The sequence below is a fragment of the Ilyonectria robusta genome (assembly GCF_021365365.1).
Source record: "Ilyonectria robusta strain PMI_751 chromosome Unknown BGZ61scaffold_3, whole genome shotgun sequence".
Taxonomy (NCBI): Eukaryota; Fungi; Ascomycota; class Sordariomycetes; order Hypocreales; family Nectriaceae; genus Ilyonectria; species Ilyonectria robusta.
In genome coordinates, this window is record NW_025764437.1 from 2602828 (window position 1) to 2620381 (window position 17554).

At 57.2% G+C, this 17554-nt stretch overlaps 5 protein-coding genes and 1 non-coding gene across 6 annotated transcripts; 3 read left to right on the forward strand and 3 right to left on the reverse strand.

Annotated features, from left to right (window-relative positions):
- Positions 1 to 737: 737 nt before the first annotated feature.
- Positions 738 to 3274, reverse strand: BGZ61DRAFT_136173 (WD40-repeat-containing domain protein). Its single transcript, XM_046237224.1, has 6 exons — positions 3058 to 3274; positions 2917 to 2933; positions 2695 to 2855; positions 1426 to 2556; positions 935 to 1372; positions 738 to 875 (listed from the first exon to the last, which is right to left on the reverse strand). The coding sequence occupies exons 1-6, from the start codon at positions 3108 to 3110 to the stop codon at positions 849 to 851; spliced, it is 1827 nt and encodes a 608-aa protein (XP_046109953.1). The 5' UTR covers positions 3111 to 3274; the 3' UTR covers positions 738 to 848.
- A 4556-nt stretch (positions 3275 to 7830) lies between these two features.
- Positions 7831 to 9658, forward strand: BGZ61DRAFT_443826 (eukaryotic integral membrane protein-domain-containing protein). Its single transcript, XM_046244923.1, has 2 exons — positions 7831 to 8572; positions 8639 to 9658. Exons 1-2 carry the CDS (start codon positions 8196 to 8198, stop codon positions 9342 to 9344), a joined length of 1083 nt encoding a protein of 360 aa, XP_046109954.1. The 5' UTR covers positions 7831 to 8195; the 3' UTR covers positions 9345 to 9658.
- Positions 9659 to 9794: 136 nt separating this feature from the next.
- BGZ61DRAFT_t54 lies at positions 9795 to 9877 on the reverse strand. The gene has a single exon. It is a non-coding gene; the product is annotated as a tRNA-Lys (tRNA).
- Positions 9878 to 10370: 493 nt separating this feature from the next.
- On the forward strand, positions 10371 to 12480 carry BGZ61DRAFT_412920 (uncharacterized protein). The gene is made up of 2 exons (XM_046243302.1): positions 10371 to 10991; positions 11045 to 12480. The coding sequence occupies exons 1-2, from the start codon at positions 10616 to 10618 to the stop codon at positions 12361 to 12363; spliced, it is 1695 nt and encodes a 564-aa protein (XP_046109955.1). The 5' UTR covers positions 10371 to 10615; the 3' UTR covers positions 12364 to 12480.
- A 353-nt stretch (positions 12481 to 12833) lies between these two features.
- Positions 12834 to 15398, reverse strand: BGZ61DRAFT_473789 (uncharacterized protein; the record flags this gene model as incomplete). Its single annotated transcript, XM_046248500.1, has 2 exons — positions 12834 to 14029; positions 14090 to 15398. The coding sequence occupies 2 exons, from the start codon at positions 15396 to 15398 to the stop codon at positions 12834 to 12836; spliced, it is 2505 nt and encodes an 834-aa protein (XP_046109956.1).
- A 924-nt stretch (positions 15399 to 16322) lies between these two features.
- Positions 16323 to 17305, forward strand: BGZ61DRAFT_136243 (uncharacterized protein). The gene is made up of 3 exons (XM_046237225.1): positions 16323 to 16674; positions 16727 to 16987; positions 17053 to 17305. Exons 1-3 carry the CDS (start codon positions 16439 to 16441, stop codon positions 17135 to 17137), a joined length of 582 nt encoding a protein of 193 aa, XP_046109957.1. The 5' UTR covers positions 16323 to 16438; the 3' UTR covers positions 17138 to 17305.
- Positions 17306 to 17554: the final 249 nt, after the last annotated feature.

Sequence of the window (17554 nt, forward strand, 5' to 3'; positions counted from 1 at the left end):
GGGAAATCGCCATCCCCAATCCATTCACGCGGAGCATTACACTTTCACAGTCTTCTTGTTCTCTCGTTTCTTCATGCAGGTTTCAATCCTTTCTTTTCGCCATTTCCGAACCCCCTGGCCTAAGCCCTCGCCCTACCCACCGAATTGTATGGTATATACTCGTACACTACTGCTAACACCAAGACGCAAGAAAAATGTAAACGATCCGAAAACGAGGGAAATAGTATCGTTGTCAGAGGTGCAATCCCAACCGTCTCGATCGGGTGCCCTGTCCACCCGCATGCCTGCCGTCCTTCCCAGCCCCATGTGATCCATATGCCGCATCCAGATCATCTCAGCAAACGCACGCAAGAAATGAAGATGAAGAGAAAAAAAACTTCAAGCCATAACATTTGTACTCCCTTGTCCTCTATCCGGGCCGTTCATCAAGAGAATTCGTGTAGACTTTGAGAAGTTGTGTATCCCAATTGTAGGTTGTTTGGTTTGTCTTGTAATTGTAACGGATAGCCAGCCCGTGGTCGTCGTGGTATACAAAAAAAGGAAAAAAGGAAAAAGGAAAGAAGAATATTCGGGTGCGGGTGTCGCGAGAAAGCCGTCGTCGGGTCTTGTCCAAGCCCATATAGACATTACCAGCCTAGGTACCCAGTGTCCCGCGTCCTAATTCGTCTCATTCCTCGGTATGGATTTATATCGATCATATGATCAGTGTTGCATTTCGGCGTAGCCCATGGGCGTCCATGTCAAGATGTCTTGTCGTCTCAGCTTGGCGCCTTCCTCGCATCCTCCTGAATAAGAGGGCTGTAGCATTAGTTGCTTCGACTTGGCTATTCATCGCCTGGAAGCATCCGTCACCGGCTAAAGTTGATGACAGCAAGCTATCTCATCGTCAGTACCTCCATGTCTGCCACCTTTCTTTACGCGTTGGTTCACTTACTCTGCTATTAGAGCCGTAAGCGAGCTTCTGTCCGTCCGCATCCCAGCACAAACAATGCTCATCCTCCTCCTCCGGTTCCGAATTCGCCTTCGGGCTGAGCCAACCTGGGTGTCTCGGTCTGCTCCAGCTGGCTCGAGGCATGGCGTGGCTTCCGACCTTCCAAATCAGCACCTGATTTGCTGTAGCTCCCGCAATAAAGGCGCCGTCTGGCGTAAAAGCAAGTCGCACAATCGGGGAATCCATCGTCATGAAACACTTGGGTTTGCTCTCCGGTACTCGGGCGTTCCATATCAGAATGGCGCAGTCGTCGCCACCCGTGGCAATCAACCGTTCATCGTCAGCTGCCGGTTGGTTCGCGGGGAGAGGCTGCCAACGCATTGCGGTAATGGCTCCTTGGTGAGCAGATATCGATCTCCTCTGTCCAGACTCGTCCCAGAGCTATCATGAGTCAGCATCTACAATACCACGAGATTGCCAGTTTTGAGTCTTACGTCGAGGGTGCCCTTGTCGCTCGAAGTGGCCGCCAGCTTGGACCGCCAATCAAAGAGCACTTGGGTAAAACCATCATCCTCCTTTGTCTCAAACTTCCTCACTTGAGAGATGGTTGTGTCGGAACAGAGTAGGCAGAGCAAAAGGTCGCCACCTGTTAGTAGGAATTCCACATCACTCGTCCAAGCAGCATCAAGGGGCGTCGCGGCAATATCGTGACCGGCAAGGAAGTAGGAGAGAGAGCTGCCAGCGGGAGAATAGTACACAGTCACCAGAGCACCGCCCTTGTCAGGCGAGATGGCCAGCAGGGCAGTGTTGCTCGGGTTCCAGGAGAGCTTAATGACTGGGGGCTCCGACACCTCCATAGTCTGCAGGTGCGTGCCATCGACGGACCACACGTTAATAGCGGCTTGGTTCTTCGAGTCCGTGGCCACCGCAATTGAGGCACCGTCCGAGGTCCATGATAGCGCCGTCACTGTCGTATCGCGGGGGGCCTCGGGGTCGAGAAGGGAGTGGGCGTGGGGTGACACGTGATCTTGACCGGGCTCCGGGGGTGTGGTGGCACGCGAGATGGTCCAAACACGGGCTAGCGCATCGGTTCCAGCAGCCGCCAGAATGGATGGGTCTCTGGGGTTCCACTCGCACTGCAAGAGGATGGGAGCGTTGTCAGGACCAGTGGACGAGGGAGACGGCGTCGTGTCAGGCCCGTGGGCATGCGCGTGGTCGTCGTCCATGAGGCGGATAAAGGTGGTGTTTGGAGCCAGCTCCTCGACCTTGTCGACCTGCGTCCCCTGCTCCGGGCCGTCAGTACGTACAATCGGCGGCGGCGCCGCCTCACCCTCGAGGGGCGACGGATAAGCGTGGTTGTCGGGTTGGTTGTCAACATCCATGGGCGTGGTCGCGGGCGCGGTTGCATCGGCGCCATTCTCATAGCCATTGCTGAGGCGCGGCCGCTTGGCCGGCGATCCATTTGACAGTTGTTGGGGGGGCCGTTTTCGCGACACCTCCTCTTCCTCTCCTTCGGCGTCCACATCCTCATCCTCCTCCTCTACCTTGGCCGGCGGGTGAGCGTCTAGAGGCCCAAAGATGCCGACCTGCAGCGCCTCGGCCGCAGCCGCCGCATCCTGAGGCAGCTGCACACCCCAAATCTGTCAGCCTAGGCCTTGTTTTGTCATGTCGCATTTCACCATCGAAACCGCACCACTGGGTGGGACAGTGACGGCGCAAGCGTTGAATCGACGACATGACGAATGAGTTTGGAGGTTCCATACCTGGTTATGCGCATGCTCACGCTCAAGCGCGTGGTACAGCAAGCCGCGGTTGATGACGGACACCAATGCATGGCTCTTTACGTGGCGCGCAAAGTCAAAGTCTCGATGAGGTTGCTTAACGTGCCATTCCTTCTGGAACTTGGCAGCCGTCTCTCGGTAGTCTGCGAGTGAGTGAGGGTTAGATGAGTCGCCACAGGCGCGCAAAGCTCAGGTGCCACCTACTGCCTTCGAGCAGATATCTGCAGTTGGGTAAACGAGGGCTTAATCAGCGCAAGCTCAACAGAAAGACGATGCCGGGTGATGCACGGCAGCCGCTGGGGGTTGGGCGGCAGCCATCCGGGCCCCGGGGGGGACATAACGAACCTCCAGACGAGAAAGTTGACTCTGTCCGAGTCGAGGAATTCCTTAGCGACCATGGAGCCGGGAGCGCCGCAGCTGGCGGCAGCGTCGCGGGGGGAAGCGTCAGGGCGGATGGAGCGAAATTCGTAGCAGTAGTCAGAGGGCTCGTCGAGGTCGGCCCCAGGTCGTGATGGGCGCGGGTCGTAGATCTGGCGTTGTCAAAGGGAAGGTGAGTGAAGACTCAAAAGTGAGATGAAATTCAAGGTCGGGGGTGGTGCTAAGTCGGTACGTACCCCTTGTCGCTCCCACCTGGACGCTTCTGCCCCCGTTCTGTCCATTCTGTCTCTGGCTCTGGCTCTGCCACTCCCACTCGGGGCGACTGGGGTGGCCGCTGGTGTGGGCGCCAGGGACCACCACCAAGTATCCCCGTACCTTGCCAAGCACGCAGCAAGCCCGCACGCCTGCACGCCTGCACACCTGCAAGCCAGCAGCAGCATTGCCTAGCTGGGAGCCAGACGCACAGCGTACGGACGGCTTGAGGTCACTACGGGGCTGACGGGGGGCGCTAATGGGGGCATGGAATTTCTAGCCCGAAGTACGGAGTACAATGGCGGTACGGGCAGCGTGCGGCGCCCCAGCTAAATTCAAGGTACAGTGACCCGGCACCTGCGGGCGGGCAAGACTGGGCTGGCCGCTAGTGGAGCCCCAGGTGGAAAGTTGCATCATGAATCGCAGGCTTGCGGGAGGTGAAAGGTGGTGCCCTTGGCTTCGCCTGGTTGGGCGGCAAAGGTACACGACGTCACGAACTGGCAACCGGGGCGACTCGCGATAGGGACAGCGAGCCATCGAATCGTATCGGACGTGCCGTCGCGTGCTATGATGGAAGGACGATACATGCGCCGTTCCGCTTGTGCCCGCAGTCTCCCCGGCGCCCCCAGCTGGCCGGCCAGGTACCGGTACTCGGGGACGGGGGATAGTGAGCCAATCGATGCGTCAGCCGGGTCTCGTGGACTGCGGAGCGAAGGCTCGAACAGGCAGGGGTTTTCTGGGTGCAATGGGCGTGGAGGAGGAACATCAAAGACCAGATGCTCCAGTCGCGCCTTGCTCATCAGCCCAGGGCTTGTTAGGCTTGCCAAACGTGCCAGGCTAGGTTGCCAGGCTTGCCACTACGTAGTAGACGTGCCAGGGCGTGGGCGCTCCATCGACGGTGGCCAGGCCGCACATCTTTAAAACGGTAGGTACGGAGAAACAGGCACCCTCCCTGCTAGCTGCTGTTGTGCAGCGCTGTACCTCCGAACGTACGAAGTACACAGGTACCTCTCGTCTCGTCCGCACAGGCAGTGATTGGGGGGCTGTCGGTCGTTGGTTTTCCAAGGAGAGCGGCGGTCGAGCGTCAAGGTTTGAAGATCCACTGCTTCCGGTTACAGGGGAGGGGATGAAGGAGGCGAGCCGAGAGGGGAACGACCAAGGGCTGCCTCCTGGCCGGCGGGTGGGTTTTTCGATGATGGGATCTCCCTCGGGGGGTTCGTCGCCGGCCTCCTCGCTGCTGAGTCTGCTCCCAGGCCTCCCAGGCCGGTTCAGACCCTCTCGTCCGACACACAAACGTACTGCCCGGCGACGACACCAGCGATGTGGTCGGTCCCGCTGTCGCCTGTTGTTTTGTGCTTCCTGATGGTGGCCGCAAAGTCCAACGGGTTGCTCACTCGTGCATGAGGCAACATGGCCGACAGGCCAATCAGGGGCCGACGGAAACCTTAGGTAAGGCCAGGCTAGCTCCACTCCCTCCCACACTTCGGGTTGGTGCAGTCGCCTTTCTCCCAAAATCTGAGACGAATGCAGATCGGCTGCTAATTGAGGAGACCATCCATGTCGTCAAGTATCGGTACTTCGACATGTGTCAGGTTCCGGCCCCGGCCCATCCCCTGTTGGCGCACTTGTTCAATGTCGAGGTCAAGGTCACAATGGCTAGACCAGAAACATGCGCGGATTCCCGTTTGTTGTTGGCGTCGTGGCAGGAGAGACAGCATCGAATTGATGCATCCTCCCTGACGCCCCTTCACAGGTAGGAGACGGATGAGAGTCGGACACCAACGACCCTATCAGGTAGCGATACAGACAACATGAGCGATGGCCCACCAAACACTTGCCCCGGCACGCCTGGGGATGACGCTGGATGGATGTCACAGCATGCATTCATCTCGTCCCCTCTACGCTGCGTGACATGACACACTTCAACCCGCTGGGTGCTGCCGACGACCTACTAGCCTCCTGGTATTCGTGAGTACCAAACTCTCCCAAGCGCTGGGAATCGCCACACAGAACAAAATCCTAGACAGGGCCCATGGACTGTCCCCAGTTCCTTCGCTGCGCCTGGCCCCGCCGAACCGCACCATCATCTCCCGGCAGCAAAGCAACAAGCAGCAGCCAATGCTTCTCTCGAGCGCTGCCAAACCCGTGGCATCTCGGTCTATCCCCAGGGATACCTTGCCCCTGTCAACCCCTGGTCAGCCTAGCAGCTCAGCACAACGCCTTTGTGCCTACTGCTCAAACGGCGAGCTGGACGTTGTGAGATTTGTCGGCAGCCTTGCTCTCAGCGCTTTCATCTGGTCATTACGTGGCAACACTTCTAGCTCGGTCAAAGGGGCCGCCAAGCAACCCACGCGGGCTGGGGGTGGGCGGCGCCCTGGGCCCGGGCCATAAGGCCCTTAGCCCTGGGGAGTCGAGATGCGCGTGCTGGGGCCTATTGCAAGGATTCGGTACGTACCTCCTTGTTGTCGATGTGATGGAGGTGCGCCGAGCAGCCTGTGAGGATTGTTGTTGGGCACTGGCCTGGATTGGGGATCTGAAGACGCACCACCGGCCGGGACTTCCCCTTCACCCCGGAGAGACCAGGGCACTCACCCCTGCCAGTCCTCGGCGAGTCCAAGTCAAGATACGATGTTGTGTCCAGGCATTCTCACGCGCCCACCACTCCACAGGCTTCCATCATGAACAAGACAACCTGTGTCAGTGCACCCTCTTTGACGCGCTGATCTCGGTAGGCGGCGCAGTGCAGCCAGCCGTACCGCCCAGCCACGGGGTACTAGGTCTGGCAGCAGCGCCGACCTCGCGTGGTGACCATTCGGCTGAATCTGGATACACGGAGACCACTTGTCTCGAGGAACATGATCTTCCTGCTGCTCACGTGATGACAAAACGTCAAAGTTTGGAACGGAAATGCGCTAACCCACAACGAGGTCAACGGCCCTGGGACGACCTTGGCATTCCCGAAGTCTTCGCGTTTTGGATGGCAGTCTGATTTGAACATCTCGGTAGGGAGGACTTGGACCTGCAAATGGCCCAAGTTCGGCAAGTACCTTGGACGTGGAAATATTCAACCCAGCAAGCTGAGCGTTGCCCCTATGACCAAGCTGGAGAGGCGCATGCCCATCCATCCCCTTCTCCTTTATCGCTGCAGGTCCATTTCCAGCCAGTTAGATTTCGCTCGGCTTGGTTCAGATGCAAATGCGCCAGCTGCGGCACCTGCGACACACAGGGTCGACGGCTGCGAGGGCTGTGGGTGGCTTGCTTGCCGTGCGGCGTGCGGCGTGCGGCGTGCCTTGCCCTGCACGACATTCCACCTCGGTTGCCCCACTCGCTCATCTTCAGACAGAGGTTGAATGACGAGAAAATGCGTTTCCAGCCAATCATGTCGCCAGCTGGAATCCAATCACTTTCAAGATTCGAGGTCTCCAAAGTGAGATACCGTGGCAAGTACAGGGCATCATCCTCCGAGGCCACCGAATCTTCACCGACTGTCACTGTCCACGTCTCGCCATTCAATGCCGCAAACAGCCCACTCGACTGCCACTACGCCCGTCCACCAGCGAGCACAACCTCCGGGTTTAGCGGGTCCGGCGCACCGAAAGCCCGAACAATTGGTCTTCAATCTGAGACAATTACTTCCCGAGCACGCGGGCTGCTCTTTAACAATATCGGCATAACCCTGCCCATACAGTCATGATGCTCGACACCTTAGAGGCACCAGTAATGCGGCATCAGGTTGACCCCAAGAAACAACCTAGTCGAACACACCGGTGCTTGGCGGAGCATCCCAGTAGCCCCGTCTCATCGTCCTTGGCCGGCATCCAATGCCGAAGCGCTACGCGTGATCTAGACCCAGGAAACATGCCTTGCATTTCCTTGCCGTGGGTGCATTGCTGTTGAAATGCCTTGAGATGATAGACTTTATAGTCAATCAACCGCATCCCATCAGGGTGATATCACCCACGAGAAAGTCGACAAATTCGTAGTCACCTATTCTCGAGACAGGCCGAACCTCCTCGCAATATTCCACAGTCATGATCACGGCGTTGAGGGTTACGGCTAGAAAGAATGGCGTCATTACTGGAATGCGACGTTTACTCTGGTTGTTGCACGTCCTTATCGCGTTAATCATTGACTATGGGTATCAATGTTTATTGCAGCAGGGATGTGCTTCTATCTTACTGGAATGCTCCCTCTGATCTGAGCGAGGTTGATGAATCTGACAGCTGGAGCGAATCCTCCAAGGAATCGAATCGGCGATTCAGGAACATACTCTCACAGCAATGCACCCTGTATCCCACAGCAAGAAACACATTGGATCGCAGTTAAGTCGGTGATGGCTTACAACAAAGCTTCTATCGATATTTCCACAATCTGCTTCGAAGGAGCTTCGATGTTAGATCATGACTTGAAGATGACGTTTCAATGAGGCAGTTTGGGTGTACAACGACGGTAGCCCTTTGTACTCAGCTAACACTTGTGGCGCTGCAGGGTAGGCGCTTCTGCCTGAGGCCAATAGAGGAGCCGCCCGCATTGCAGCAGCCTAAGCTTCTGAGGCTGGAGAGGACAGACAACGCGCATCCTAGATGCAAGGGGGAAGAAGCAACGAACAAAGTACCAGCACCAACGTCAACGTCAACGCGCCCGCATCCGTGGAGCTTCTCACGAGGGACGAATATACCGAGTCCTCCATGAGGCCCTTTATCAGCTGATCAACCCCGAAATCTCCGACGTCATCGGCCTCCACGTCACGGCCTCCACATCCGCCATCGCTACCCATCGCCAAACCTCGAGCCTCGACCGCAAACTCCTTGGCAACCCTTGCTCCCTCTCACCCCTCCAGAACCGTCGCCGCCATGGCGCCGCGGATAAACATCCCGCCCGTCACTCGGATCCTCCTCATCGGTCTGGTGGCCCAGTCCCTCCTCAGCGCCGCCATCCGCTATCGCCAATGGACCGAGAACACAAAGATTGTCATCCCATATCTGACGCTGGTGCCCCAGCTCTCCATCATCTATCCCTGGACCTTCCTAACATCCACGTTCGTCGAGAGCAACGTCTTCACCCTTTCCCTTGCCGCTGCAACACTGTACCATGGCGGTCGTTACCTTGAGAGAGCTTGGTCGTCGGCCGAACTGGCCAAATTCCTTGCCCTCGTCTCAGTGGTTCCCAACTTTCTGACACTCTGTGTCATGGTCCTCTTCTTCTCCCTGACGCGCAACGAGAGCTGGACGTATGTGCTTCCATTTTATCCCCGCTATCATGCGAATTTCTACTAACTAGCGACTGTGCCAATTAGTCTGACCGTCATCGCTGGAACTATCCCCATTCAGATCTCCTTCCTCGTGGCATTCAGTCAGCTCGTCCCGGCCCATACCGTGACCCTCTTCCGCGGCATCTTGTCGCTGCGAGTCCCGCGCTTCCCGCTGCTTTACATCGGCATCGTCCTGCTTCTGTCGCTCACCCCACTACTGCCTAGAGCTTCCTTCTGGCTCGCCTTCTTCGGGTTCCTCACCAGCTGGACGTACCTCCGATTCTACAAGACCGTCTTCCCCGATCTCGATTCGTCCCAGCCGGCCTCCCTCAACGGCGATGCAAGCGAGACCTTTGCCTTCGCCGAGTTCTTCCCCGGCCCTGTCAAACCCGTCGTCGCCGCTCTCTCCGACCAAGTGTTTGGCGTTCTGGTGGCCATGCGTGTGTGCTCCCCCTTTCCTCACGGCGACGTGCCTCGTAAGGACAGCATGCTCCACCGTAGCTCTCCAGGAGGCGCCCGCGCAGAGGCTGAGAGGAGGAGAGCTATTGCCCTTCGAGCTCTGGACCAGCGACTTCATGCCGCGACTGGTGGCCAAGGGTCACGAGGACCTTCGCAACCCCCAACCCAGACCACAGGCCCGACTGTGCAGACTCAGCCCCAGCCTGCAACACAGACGGCCATGACGTCGCAACCCGGCCCCATGTTGGGTGAGACCAAGTTCGAGCCCGAACACGACTCGGGGAAGAGCTGAGCTAGTGCATTCATTGCAGAGAATACAGCAAAGATAACATGACGTCGGTTGGACTGGTGTACGAATTTACTAATATCAAGGATCTGCGTCGGCTGAAGAATTGGCCAACTGTTGACGGATGGGCCAAAAGAGGGTAGCGTTTCTGCCGCTCATGATGATTTTACTAGAGAAGCAACTCATGATCCAGATCACAGGTGTTTCCACGGTGTCCTGGGTATATATCCCCTTTTATGTTCTTGGCGTGCGACCTGGGCCCGGACCTTATGATAGTGTAGGGTACGATAGATATCAAATGAGAATTTCTATAAGCGATCCCGAGTTTTCATCCAGCACCTGGCACAACCATCCGAGCCACGAACCGAGCAAGCAACCGCCAAAAACGGACAGCAGCACGACGGAGCAAAAAAATGAAACCTCGCTTGCTCGCAATCGAATCTTGTGCATAGGAATAGCCCGATGCGGGGGTCGAACCCGCAACCTTGAGATCGCGTTCTCGTAAGAGTCTCACGCTCTACCGATTGAGCTAACCGGGCGTGGTTCTTATTGGATGATGCTCTGGGCTTCGAAACTGAGCTTGTGAGCCTCACTGTGGATGCCGGGCTTGTCGTGGTTGTTTGTTGGTGGATATCTAGTTGGTAGAGTTGTGAGGAATGCGGTGTCTCGTTGTATGCCAGCTGTGTTGCTAAGCACAATCCTCTGTAGACCACGCTTCCCTTCCGATCGTTTCCCCTCTCCCAAGGTCAGCCTGCGGGTGGCCAAAGAGACGACACAACGGTAAGCCATGTCGTGGGGAGTTGTATCCGATGAGTTGGGTTCCAGGCGGTTGGTAAGGCGATGGTCTAAGACTCTAAAATTAAAGGTGTAGGGTAAGCACTTTGGTGGCTGGACAAGCCGCATTCCCAAGATGGCATCTAGAATCCCCAGACACCGGCCGTTCAGGGGCCACCCCTGCTACAGCCAATAGCACGCAGCTAATTTCCATGGCACTCGCGCCTCGGATCCTCCCGCGATACGAAGCCCGGATGCCGTCACTGGGTGAGTTGGCAACATGGACGGTCACAATTGAGGGCATTCTCAATTGATCTGTCATTGTCAACTACAGCGGGGCGTGGATTTACTCGATGAGATAGAGAAAGATCAAGAAACGGGGAATTCCTGGTGATATCTGCACGCCCGCGTCTGAGCCTCACTTGCAACAATAACGTGGCATCCGCAACCCGCAACCCACCATCGCCAACCTCACCCTTCATTGCCTCTGAATCGCAACCACCATGGGCTGGCCATACGAGTTCGTCACGCTCTCCGACGAGGAAAAGCACCTCCGCCACGCCTCCATCGCGCTCCACGCGGCCGTCGGCTTCTGGTCCGCCTTCGCGCCGGCCGCCGCGCTGCTGCTGGTGCGCGCCGTGGCCCGCGTGCGCCGCGCCTCCCGGGGCCACTATCGCGAGGTGCCCAACTCGCCGGCCGTCAAGGCGCGGCGCCAGAGCTGGAGCGGCGGCGCGGCGCAGCGCTGGCGTGGGCTGCTGTGGTGGATGGGCGAGGACGTGTACTTCCTCGGCGCGCATTGGGGACATCGCGATGAATGGATCGTGGGACTCGTCTGGACCGTCTGGCTCTTGGTATTGTGTGTTCGCGGGACGGGCAAAGGTCAGCCAATTCCAACCTCTACCTAGCAATTAACCCTCCAACACCATCCCTAGATTATCTCCATCTCACCAAACGCTTCGGCGCCATCGCAACCTCGCAGTTGCCCGTCCAGTACCTCCTCTCACTCAAGTATCTCAGCCCCTTTGGCTACTTCTTCCGCTCCTCGCACGAGCGCCTCAACCGCTGCCACCGCGTCCTGGGCCGCATCGTCTACTTCCTGCTGATTCTGCACGCCGTCTTCTACAACGTCTTCTTCATCGAGTCCGGCATCTGGCTCAAGCGCTTCTTCGCCTACGTCGTCTTCGCCGGCGTCGTCGCCTTCACCCTCCTGCATGCTCTCAATGGCACGTCCATGGCCAAGATGCGCGAGCAGTCGTACCGCGTCTTCTTCGTCGTCCACCTCACTGCCGCCTTTCTCGTGCCGCCGTTGATCTTCTTTCATGCGTCCTCGACGAGGATCTACGTCTCCTTGGCCATTGGTTTCCTCGTGCTGGATCTTGTTGCGCGGAAGATAATTACCGTCACCGCACCGGCCATAATCGAGTCTATTCCTGGTACAGACCTGCTCAAGATATCGGCTTCGATGCCCAGCAAGAACATTCTCAAGTTCAAAGCCCACCCGGGAGCACATCTCTATCTCAACCTGCCACCGGCATCCCGCCCCAACCCCGACCCCCTTTCCACGGGTAACCTCCTCTTCGAATTTCTTTACAATCCCTTCACCGTTGTATCAGCCAATGAGGAATCCGGCGACTTGACTTTTGTTGCCCGCAAGAGAAGTGGACCCATGACAACCCGTCTCGCCGAGTTTGCGGCGGCCGGCGTTCCTTCAACACCGGAGGGCAGAATCCCCCTTTGCATCGAAGGCCCCTACGGCGCCGTAGGGAAGACCTTCCCTGACCTGGTTGGCTCTGGAATTAGTCGCATTCTCCTTGTCGCTGGTGGTGTCGGTGCCACCTTTGCCGTGCCCATCTACCATGCCATCCTCGCCGATACGCCTTCTGCCCGCATCCAATTTGTCTGGGCCGTCCACTCCCCCGGCGACGCCACCTGGGCTCCCGCCGACTCCACGGGGAAGAGCCTTATGGACGACGACCAAGTACAGCTCTTCCTTACGGGCGACATGGGCGTCTCCAGCACTCGCGACACTGCCGGTGGTGACATCCAGTTGGACTCCCGGCCCCAGCATAACGTGAAGCGGCCCAACTTCCAAAAGATCGTTGACGACATTTTCAAGACAGGGACGAATGAAAAGGTCGCTGTGCTGGTCTGCGGACCAGTTCAGATGGGGAGGGAGTTGCGCCGGTGCCTCACGCCCTGGGTTATGAAGGGGCGTGACGTATGGTGGCACAATGAGAACTTTGGATGGTGAACAACACCACCAAGCTGGCGTTTGGGTGACTGCTTTAGCATTTCGGATAGATAGGGTTGATTGATCTTACACAGGCACTTATTACGTACTGCACCATCAGAGTTTTGCAGCCAGCATTCATTGCCAAAAATCATCATGTTGCTAGGATATATAACAGCTCAACTTCATCTCAAAAACCCACCCTATCATCCGATACCTACCCAGCTCGGTTGAGTCTCAACGCCAGCACACCCACCAGCTTCGACCCTTCATGATATCCTCGGATTGCTGAAAAAATGCTAAACAAGTCTAATCCCTTCCGTGGAAGGGTACTGGTAGAATTTGAGTGGCTTCTATGCCATGAACGTGGAAAACAAAAACATCAAAAACTCATGTGGAAAGCGAGGTTTCCCGTCTCATAATAGGCATCGAGGCCAACAAAACCAATGACGCCAAATGACTCCCTGTGTGTTTGCATCGGAAACAATCAACTACTGTCGGTACCGGGCCAGCTGTGCCATAATGTTCTGGACCTGGACTGCAGCATCGCCATTGGCGGCGCCTCCACCGTTTGGTGCCTGCTGACCTCCGTATGGGGCACCATAAACTCCTTGGGGAGGCAGCTGCTGCTGAGCTGCAGCATTGCCACCGAGGCTTCCCAAAATTGCCTGGATATCAACCTGTGAAGGGCCCGCGGCAGCGGCATTCGGTCCATGCTGCGCGGCGGTGCCTTGAGGGGCGGTTTGGATCGACGCCAGTAACCGTTGCAGTGTGGCGTTATCAACTTGACCCATGAGACTTGCAATGTCTGTGGGGTTGGCTGGAGCGTGCTGGGCGTATTGGTTGGGTTGTTGTCCACCAGGAAAGGCGCCCATCTGTTGCTGAGGCTGTCCGCCGTATGGATTCGCGAAGCCAGCTGCAGCATATGGCTGGGCATAGCTTGCTGTAGCGCCCGACGCCTTGGCTCGTAGGATGACTTCTGCCGCCGTGGTAGGGTCGAGGTCGACGTACTGGTCGAACCGGACGTTGCTCATGCCACCAGATCGGTCAAAGGCCTGCACCGGAATCCTCCCGAGGTTTTGAGCCCGAAGGTCGAGGTCTACCACAGCATGTACACCCTCAGCAGCCTGGCGCTGGATGACAGCGTCCTTGGGGATTCTTGGGTGAAGGAACATGACTTCCGACTTTAGGCCTTTTGTCTTGAATGTGTGCTCAACCCATGTGACGAAATCTCGGTTGACATCTGGTTGAAGGATGATCTGCACGTCGGGAACATCGGATCCGTATCGCCGGGGAAGCTCAAGTTCGCTCTCATGTCGAGATCGCCCATACGGGCTGGGGCTCCTCCTTCTGTATGAACTCTTGTCGTTGCGTTTGTAGCCGCCAGGAGATCGCGAGCGTCCTCTTCCACGGCCGTGGTCGTGAAATCCTCGATCACGGCCGTAACCATCATCTCTTTCGTAATCGTTTCGACTAGGCGAATGGTTGCGCCCTGGCCGGTAGTCGTCTCGGTTCTGTTGACTATACCGGTCATTTCGGCGCCCACCACCATCGCGCCCACCACCATCACGGCCACTGTCACGTCCGTTACTCTCGCGTCCGCCGCCACCATCACGGCCGCGTCCTCGTTCAGGACTTCGGTTTTTTTCCTTCTTGGATTTGTCTTGGACGCGAGATATCTCGAGATCTGTCAATGGTTAGGATTGAAAGGCACACGCACAAAGCCGGATTGGTCGGGGTAACTGACGGATTCTGCGTCCCTTGATCTCAATTCCTTGCAGATTTTCCATGGCGGCGTGTCCTTCATCGATAGTGTGATATTGCACGAACCCGTATGCTGATTTGAGGGAGATCTGGGCCAGTCTTCCGAATCGGTGGAATAAATCAAATACATCACGCTTCGATACCTTGTCGCTCGAAAGGTTGCCTGCAGAGAATATGTGAGCGCCGTTTTTAGACGCACCAGACGCGGATCGTGTACCAATAAAGAGGCGAGAACCCTCGGGAAACCGGTCCCATTTGGCTTCCGACATGTACTGTCGCTCATCGGCCATGAATTGGTCCCATTGTCGCTGGTAATCGGCATCTTGAGGTCTATCAGTAGCATAAGCGGGAGATTGGGGCGGATAGGGAGGGGCAGTCAAAGAAGTGATGGCAACGGATGCATTGAGACCACTGGCGGCTGCAGGCGCGAGGTTGCCCAGGGCGTCTGGAGATGTCCCTGGTACGCCCGCAGCGACATATGTAGAGGGCTGGCCAGGTGTTGGTGGGACGGCGACACTGGCTGGGATACTTGAACTCGAGCCGGATGGGTGGTGCTGCGAGGTATACGATTGGGATGCTGCTTGCGGCAACGGGGGCCTCGGGGGGAGAGAGGCAGACGATGGGAGAGCAGAGGACGAAGCGTTGGGGCCGGCGGGCAGTTCAGCCTTTGCGGGCAAGGCAGATGGATCATCGCTGGAGGTGGGCTCAGCGGGGGCAGTGAGGTCTGCCACGAGGCGCTGGATATCAGCCGACGGGTTGGGAGACCCGGCGGAGTTGGAGTCTGCACTGGCCGTGGAGGGAGAGGTCACCGACTGGAAGCCTGTTTGGTCGGGGTTGGAAGGATGAGCGGGCGACGTGATCGCATCGTCCGTATGTGCTTCAAAGATGGTAACTGATGAACCGGACTGAGCTTGGTGGGCTGAGGTGGATGGCGAGTTATGAACGGCATATGAAGTGTCTGATGGGTGGCTTGTCAAGTGCTCGGATGAAAGAGAAACTTGGTTGGATTCTCGGGGCATTGATGATACATCTTCTGGCTGAATGTCCCCGCCTTCACCCTCCTCAGGACCAATGGGTGAGTCAAAGGTCTTTGCGTAATCGTCATTGCTGTCGGGCAATTCCTGCTGAGGCGGAGGTTGCTGGGGCTGGGCAACCTCGTCTTGCTCAATCTCGCCGTAGGGGTCGTTGAGGCTGTCGTCATCTACTACATCGTCATCACCGACGCCCATGATGGGGTCGAGGTTGGGGTCGCTGCTAGCGGAGGCGTTGGCGGCGGCGGCGGCAGCAACCATGGCGTCGATGCTATCGACGGTGTCCTGCAGCGCAGGAACCACCTGGGACGCAGCCGAGTGAACGGGCGAGGGGCTGACGGGGGAGAGGTTGGCAGTGGCCAGCAGCTCTGCCTCGTCTGAATTCATAGAAGTGTGGATTTTTGAAGGTTTGCTTGACAGTAAGAGGACGCAAGGTGCGGAATGTGGGATGTGGGATGCAGGACGTGGAGAGGTCCCGAAGAGCCGCGAGCGCACAAGCGACGCCAGTCAAGGGTTGCAGTCTAATAGCGACGGAGAATTGGGGCTCGTCTTGTCAGTGGATGGTGGATGCGGCTGTGGGCGATCAACCTGGCGCAAGTAAAGACCGGGGTTGTGCTTGAGGAAATGGGGCTGCAGATGATAAAAAACGAGGGCTGGAGGAACACAAGCAAGCAAGCACCAAGCCAGCAAGCAAGTAGCGGGCGATTGGGCGGTTGGTTCTGCGACGTCGGAGATGGGCGAGTCGCACGACGACGAGTGGGCTGGTGGGTGGGACGGCGCGAGAGCACGAGAGATAGAGGGAGAGAGTGAGCGAGAGAGGAAACGCGAGAGAGAGAGAGAGAGAGAGAGAGAGAGAGAGAGAAGTGGTGAGAGGGTGGGTAGTTAGACCGTCGCCAAGGAGCGCGTCAGTGGCGACGGAGAGAAGGCGTTAATCGTGAGGATGTCGGATGTTAGAGTCAGAATTCAAGAGCCCGCAGCGGGAGGAGTCGATGGGACGAAGGAGAAGAGAGAAGGCTGGTTGTGCCTTGGGTCGGGATGAGGCTGACGGCTTGATCGGGCGCCCGCGCAAAACCTGGCCGCGGTGGCGCTAGGCAGCTTGCAGTAAGGCGGTCAACAGTGCTGCACGGCAGTTTCACGCCCAAGCCCCAGCAAGGCAAGCCCCGAGGCAAGCCACCTGCAGGAGCCGTTCGCCAGCTGGTCGCCAGGTGCCAGTGGCAGCCCGCGTTGTACTGGATTCCATCTCTTTGTTCTCTGTTGAGACACTGTCGAGACAGGCCGCACAGCACCGCATTAGATCGACAATGCTTCAACAAAGGATAGCCAGAGCATTGCGGCCGTGGAAGCTCCCCGTGGCCCCATTGTCCAACACGGCATTTTCTGCGAGATTCAAGCGATACCAAGCCTATGAGGCCGAGCTTGATAAAGATGCCCTCGCTGAAGCGCGCGCCTGGTATCGGTCCTTTAGCCCGGCGCAACTCCCCAAGGGCAACACCACATATGCGCGATCTAGCGGGCCAGGCGGCCAGCATGTTAACAAGTAGGGCCTTCTATGCTCTCTGTGAATCCTGGGTGGGGGCTTACATTTCAAGGACTGAGACCAAGGCCATTACCGTATACCCCATCAAGGACTTGCTTTCCATGCTCCCGAAATCTATGCATTTTGGCATCCGGAAGTCCAAGTACTACACGGTAAATAGCGACTCTTTGACCTTCCAGGCGCAGACATCTCGATCAAGGGATGCCAATGCAGAAGACAACCGGAAGAAGCTTGTTGAGGAGGTGACGCGTATCTATCACGAAGCGACCCCTGCCGAAACAAGTGAAGAAAAGAAGAAGAAGCACGAAGACATGTTGGTCCTCCCAAACAAACGCTCTGACCAACTGTAAACAACGATAAGCCGCTAATTATCACCAGACGTGATAAGTTTCATGATTCCCGGGTGAAGCAGAAAAAGTTCAACAGCTCCAAGAAGCAGGCTCGCAGGGGCCCTTCCGAGTAAACGCGACATGTCACCAAGGAGAGTCGTATTCGAAAGGTGGGCAATGGACCCAAGGCCTCGGGTAACTGCGACAACCCGAGACCAGGGGCTCGGTTGGAATCCTTGTAATTGATGTGGGATCTCGAGGGCTTCCGAGAGGATGTGAAGGGACGTCCATTGTGCTCATTAGCTCGGTGACCATGGCGGCCACAGGAGTTCGTCTGCATGAGACGAGACGAGATGGGAGCGGGACCGAAACTCAAAGGCCAGTACCGTGATCGACCGAGTGCTGGTTATGACGACGAAGAAGCGCTGCCGGTAATACAGGGCAGTTCTTGTGTAACATGAAGACGGGAGTCATGCGAGCAGACTCGAAGTGTTTGAAAAGGAACCTGTTAGGGTGGGCGGTTTGTGCGAGTACGAGCTGTAAATGGGGCT

Coding starts and splice junctions, on each gene's coding strand:
- BGZ61DRAFT_136243 (XM_046237225.1), top strand. CDS start 16,439: ATGCTTCAACAAAGGATAGCCAGAGCATTGCGGCCGTGGAAGCTCCCC. Junction 16,675..16,726: donor GGCGGCCAGCATGTTAACAA/GTAGGGCCTTCT, acceptor TTACATTTCAAG/GACTGAGACCAAGGCCATTA. Junction 16,988..17,052: donor AAGAAGAAGCACGAAGACAT/GTTGGTCCTCCC, acceptor AATTATCACCAG/ACGTGATAAGTTTCATGATT.
- BGZ61DRAFT_136173 (XM_046237224.1), bottom strand. CDS start 3,110: ATGGTCGCTAAGGAATTCCTCGACTCGGACAGAGTCAACTTTCTCGTC. Junction 2,557..2,694: donor GTGAGCATGCGCATAACCAG/GTATGGAACCTC, acceptor TGGGGTGTGCAG/CTGCCTCAGGATGCGGCGGC. Junction 876..934: donor CTTACGGCTCTAATAGCAGA/GTAAGTGAACCA, acceptor ACGATGAGATAG/CTTGCTGTCATCAACTTTAG.
- BGZ61DRAFT_443826 (XM_046244923.1), top strand. CDS start 8,196: ATGGCGCCGCGGATAAACATCCCGCCCGTCACTCGGATCCTCCTCATC. Junction 8,573..8,638: donor ACGCGCAACGAGAGCTGGAC/GTATGTGCTTCC, acceptor TGTGCCAATTAG/TCTGACCGTCATCGCTGGAA.
- BGZ61DRAFT_412920 (XM_046243302.1), top strand. CDS start 10,616: ATGGGCTGGCCATACGAGTTCGTCACGCTCTCCGACGAGGAAAAGCAC. Junction 10,992..11,044: donor TGTTCGCGGGACGGGCAAAG/GTCAGCCAATTC, acceptor CACCATCCCTAG/ATTATCTCCATCTCACCAAA.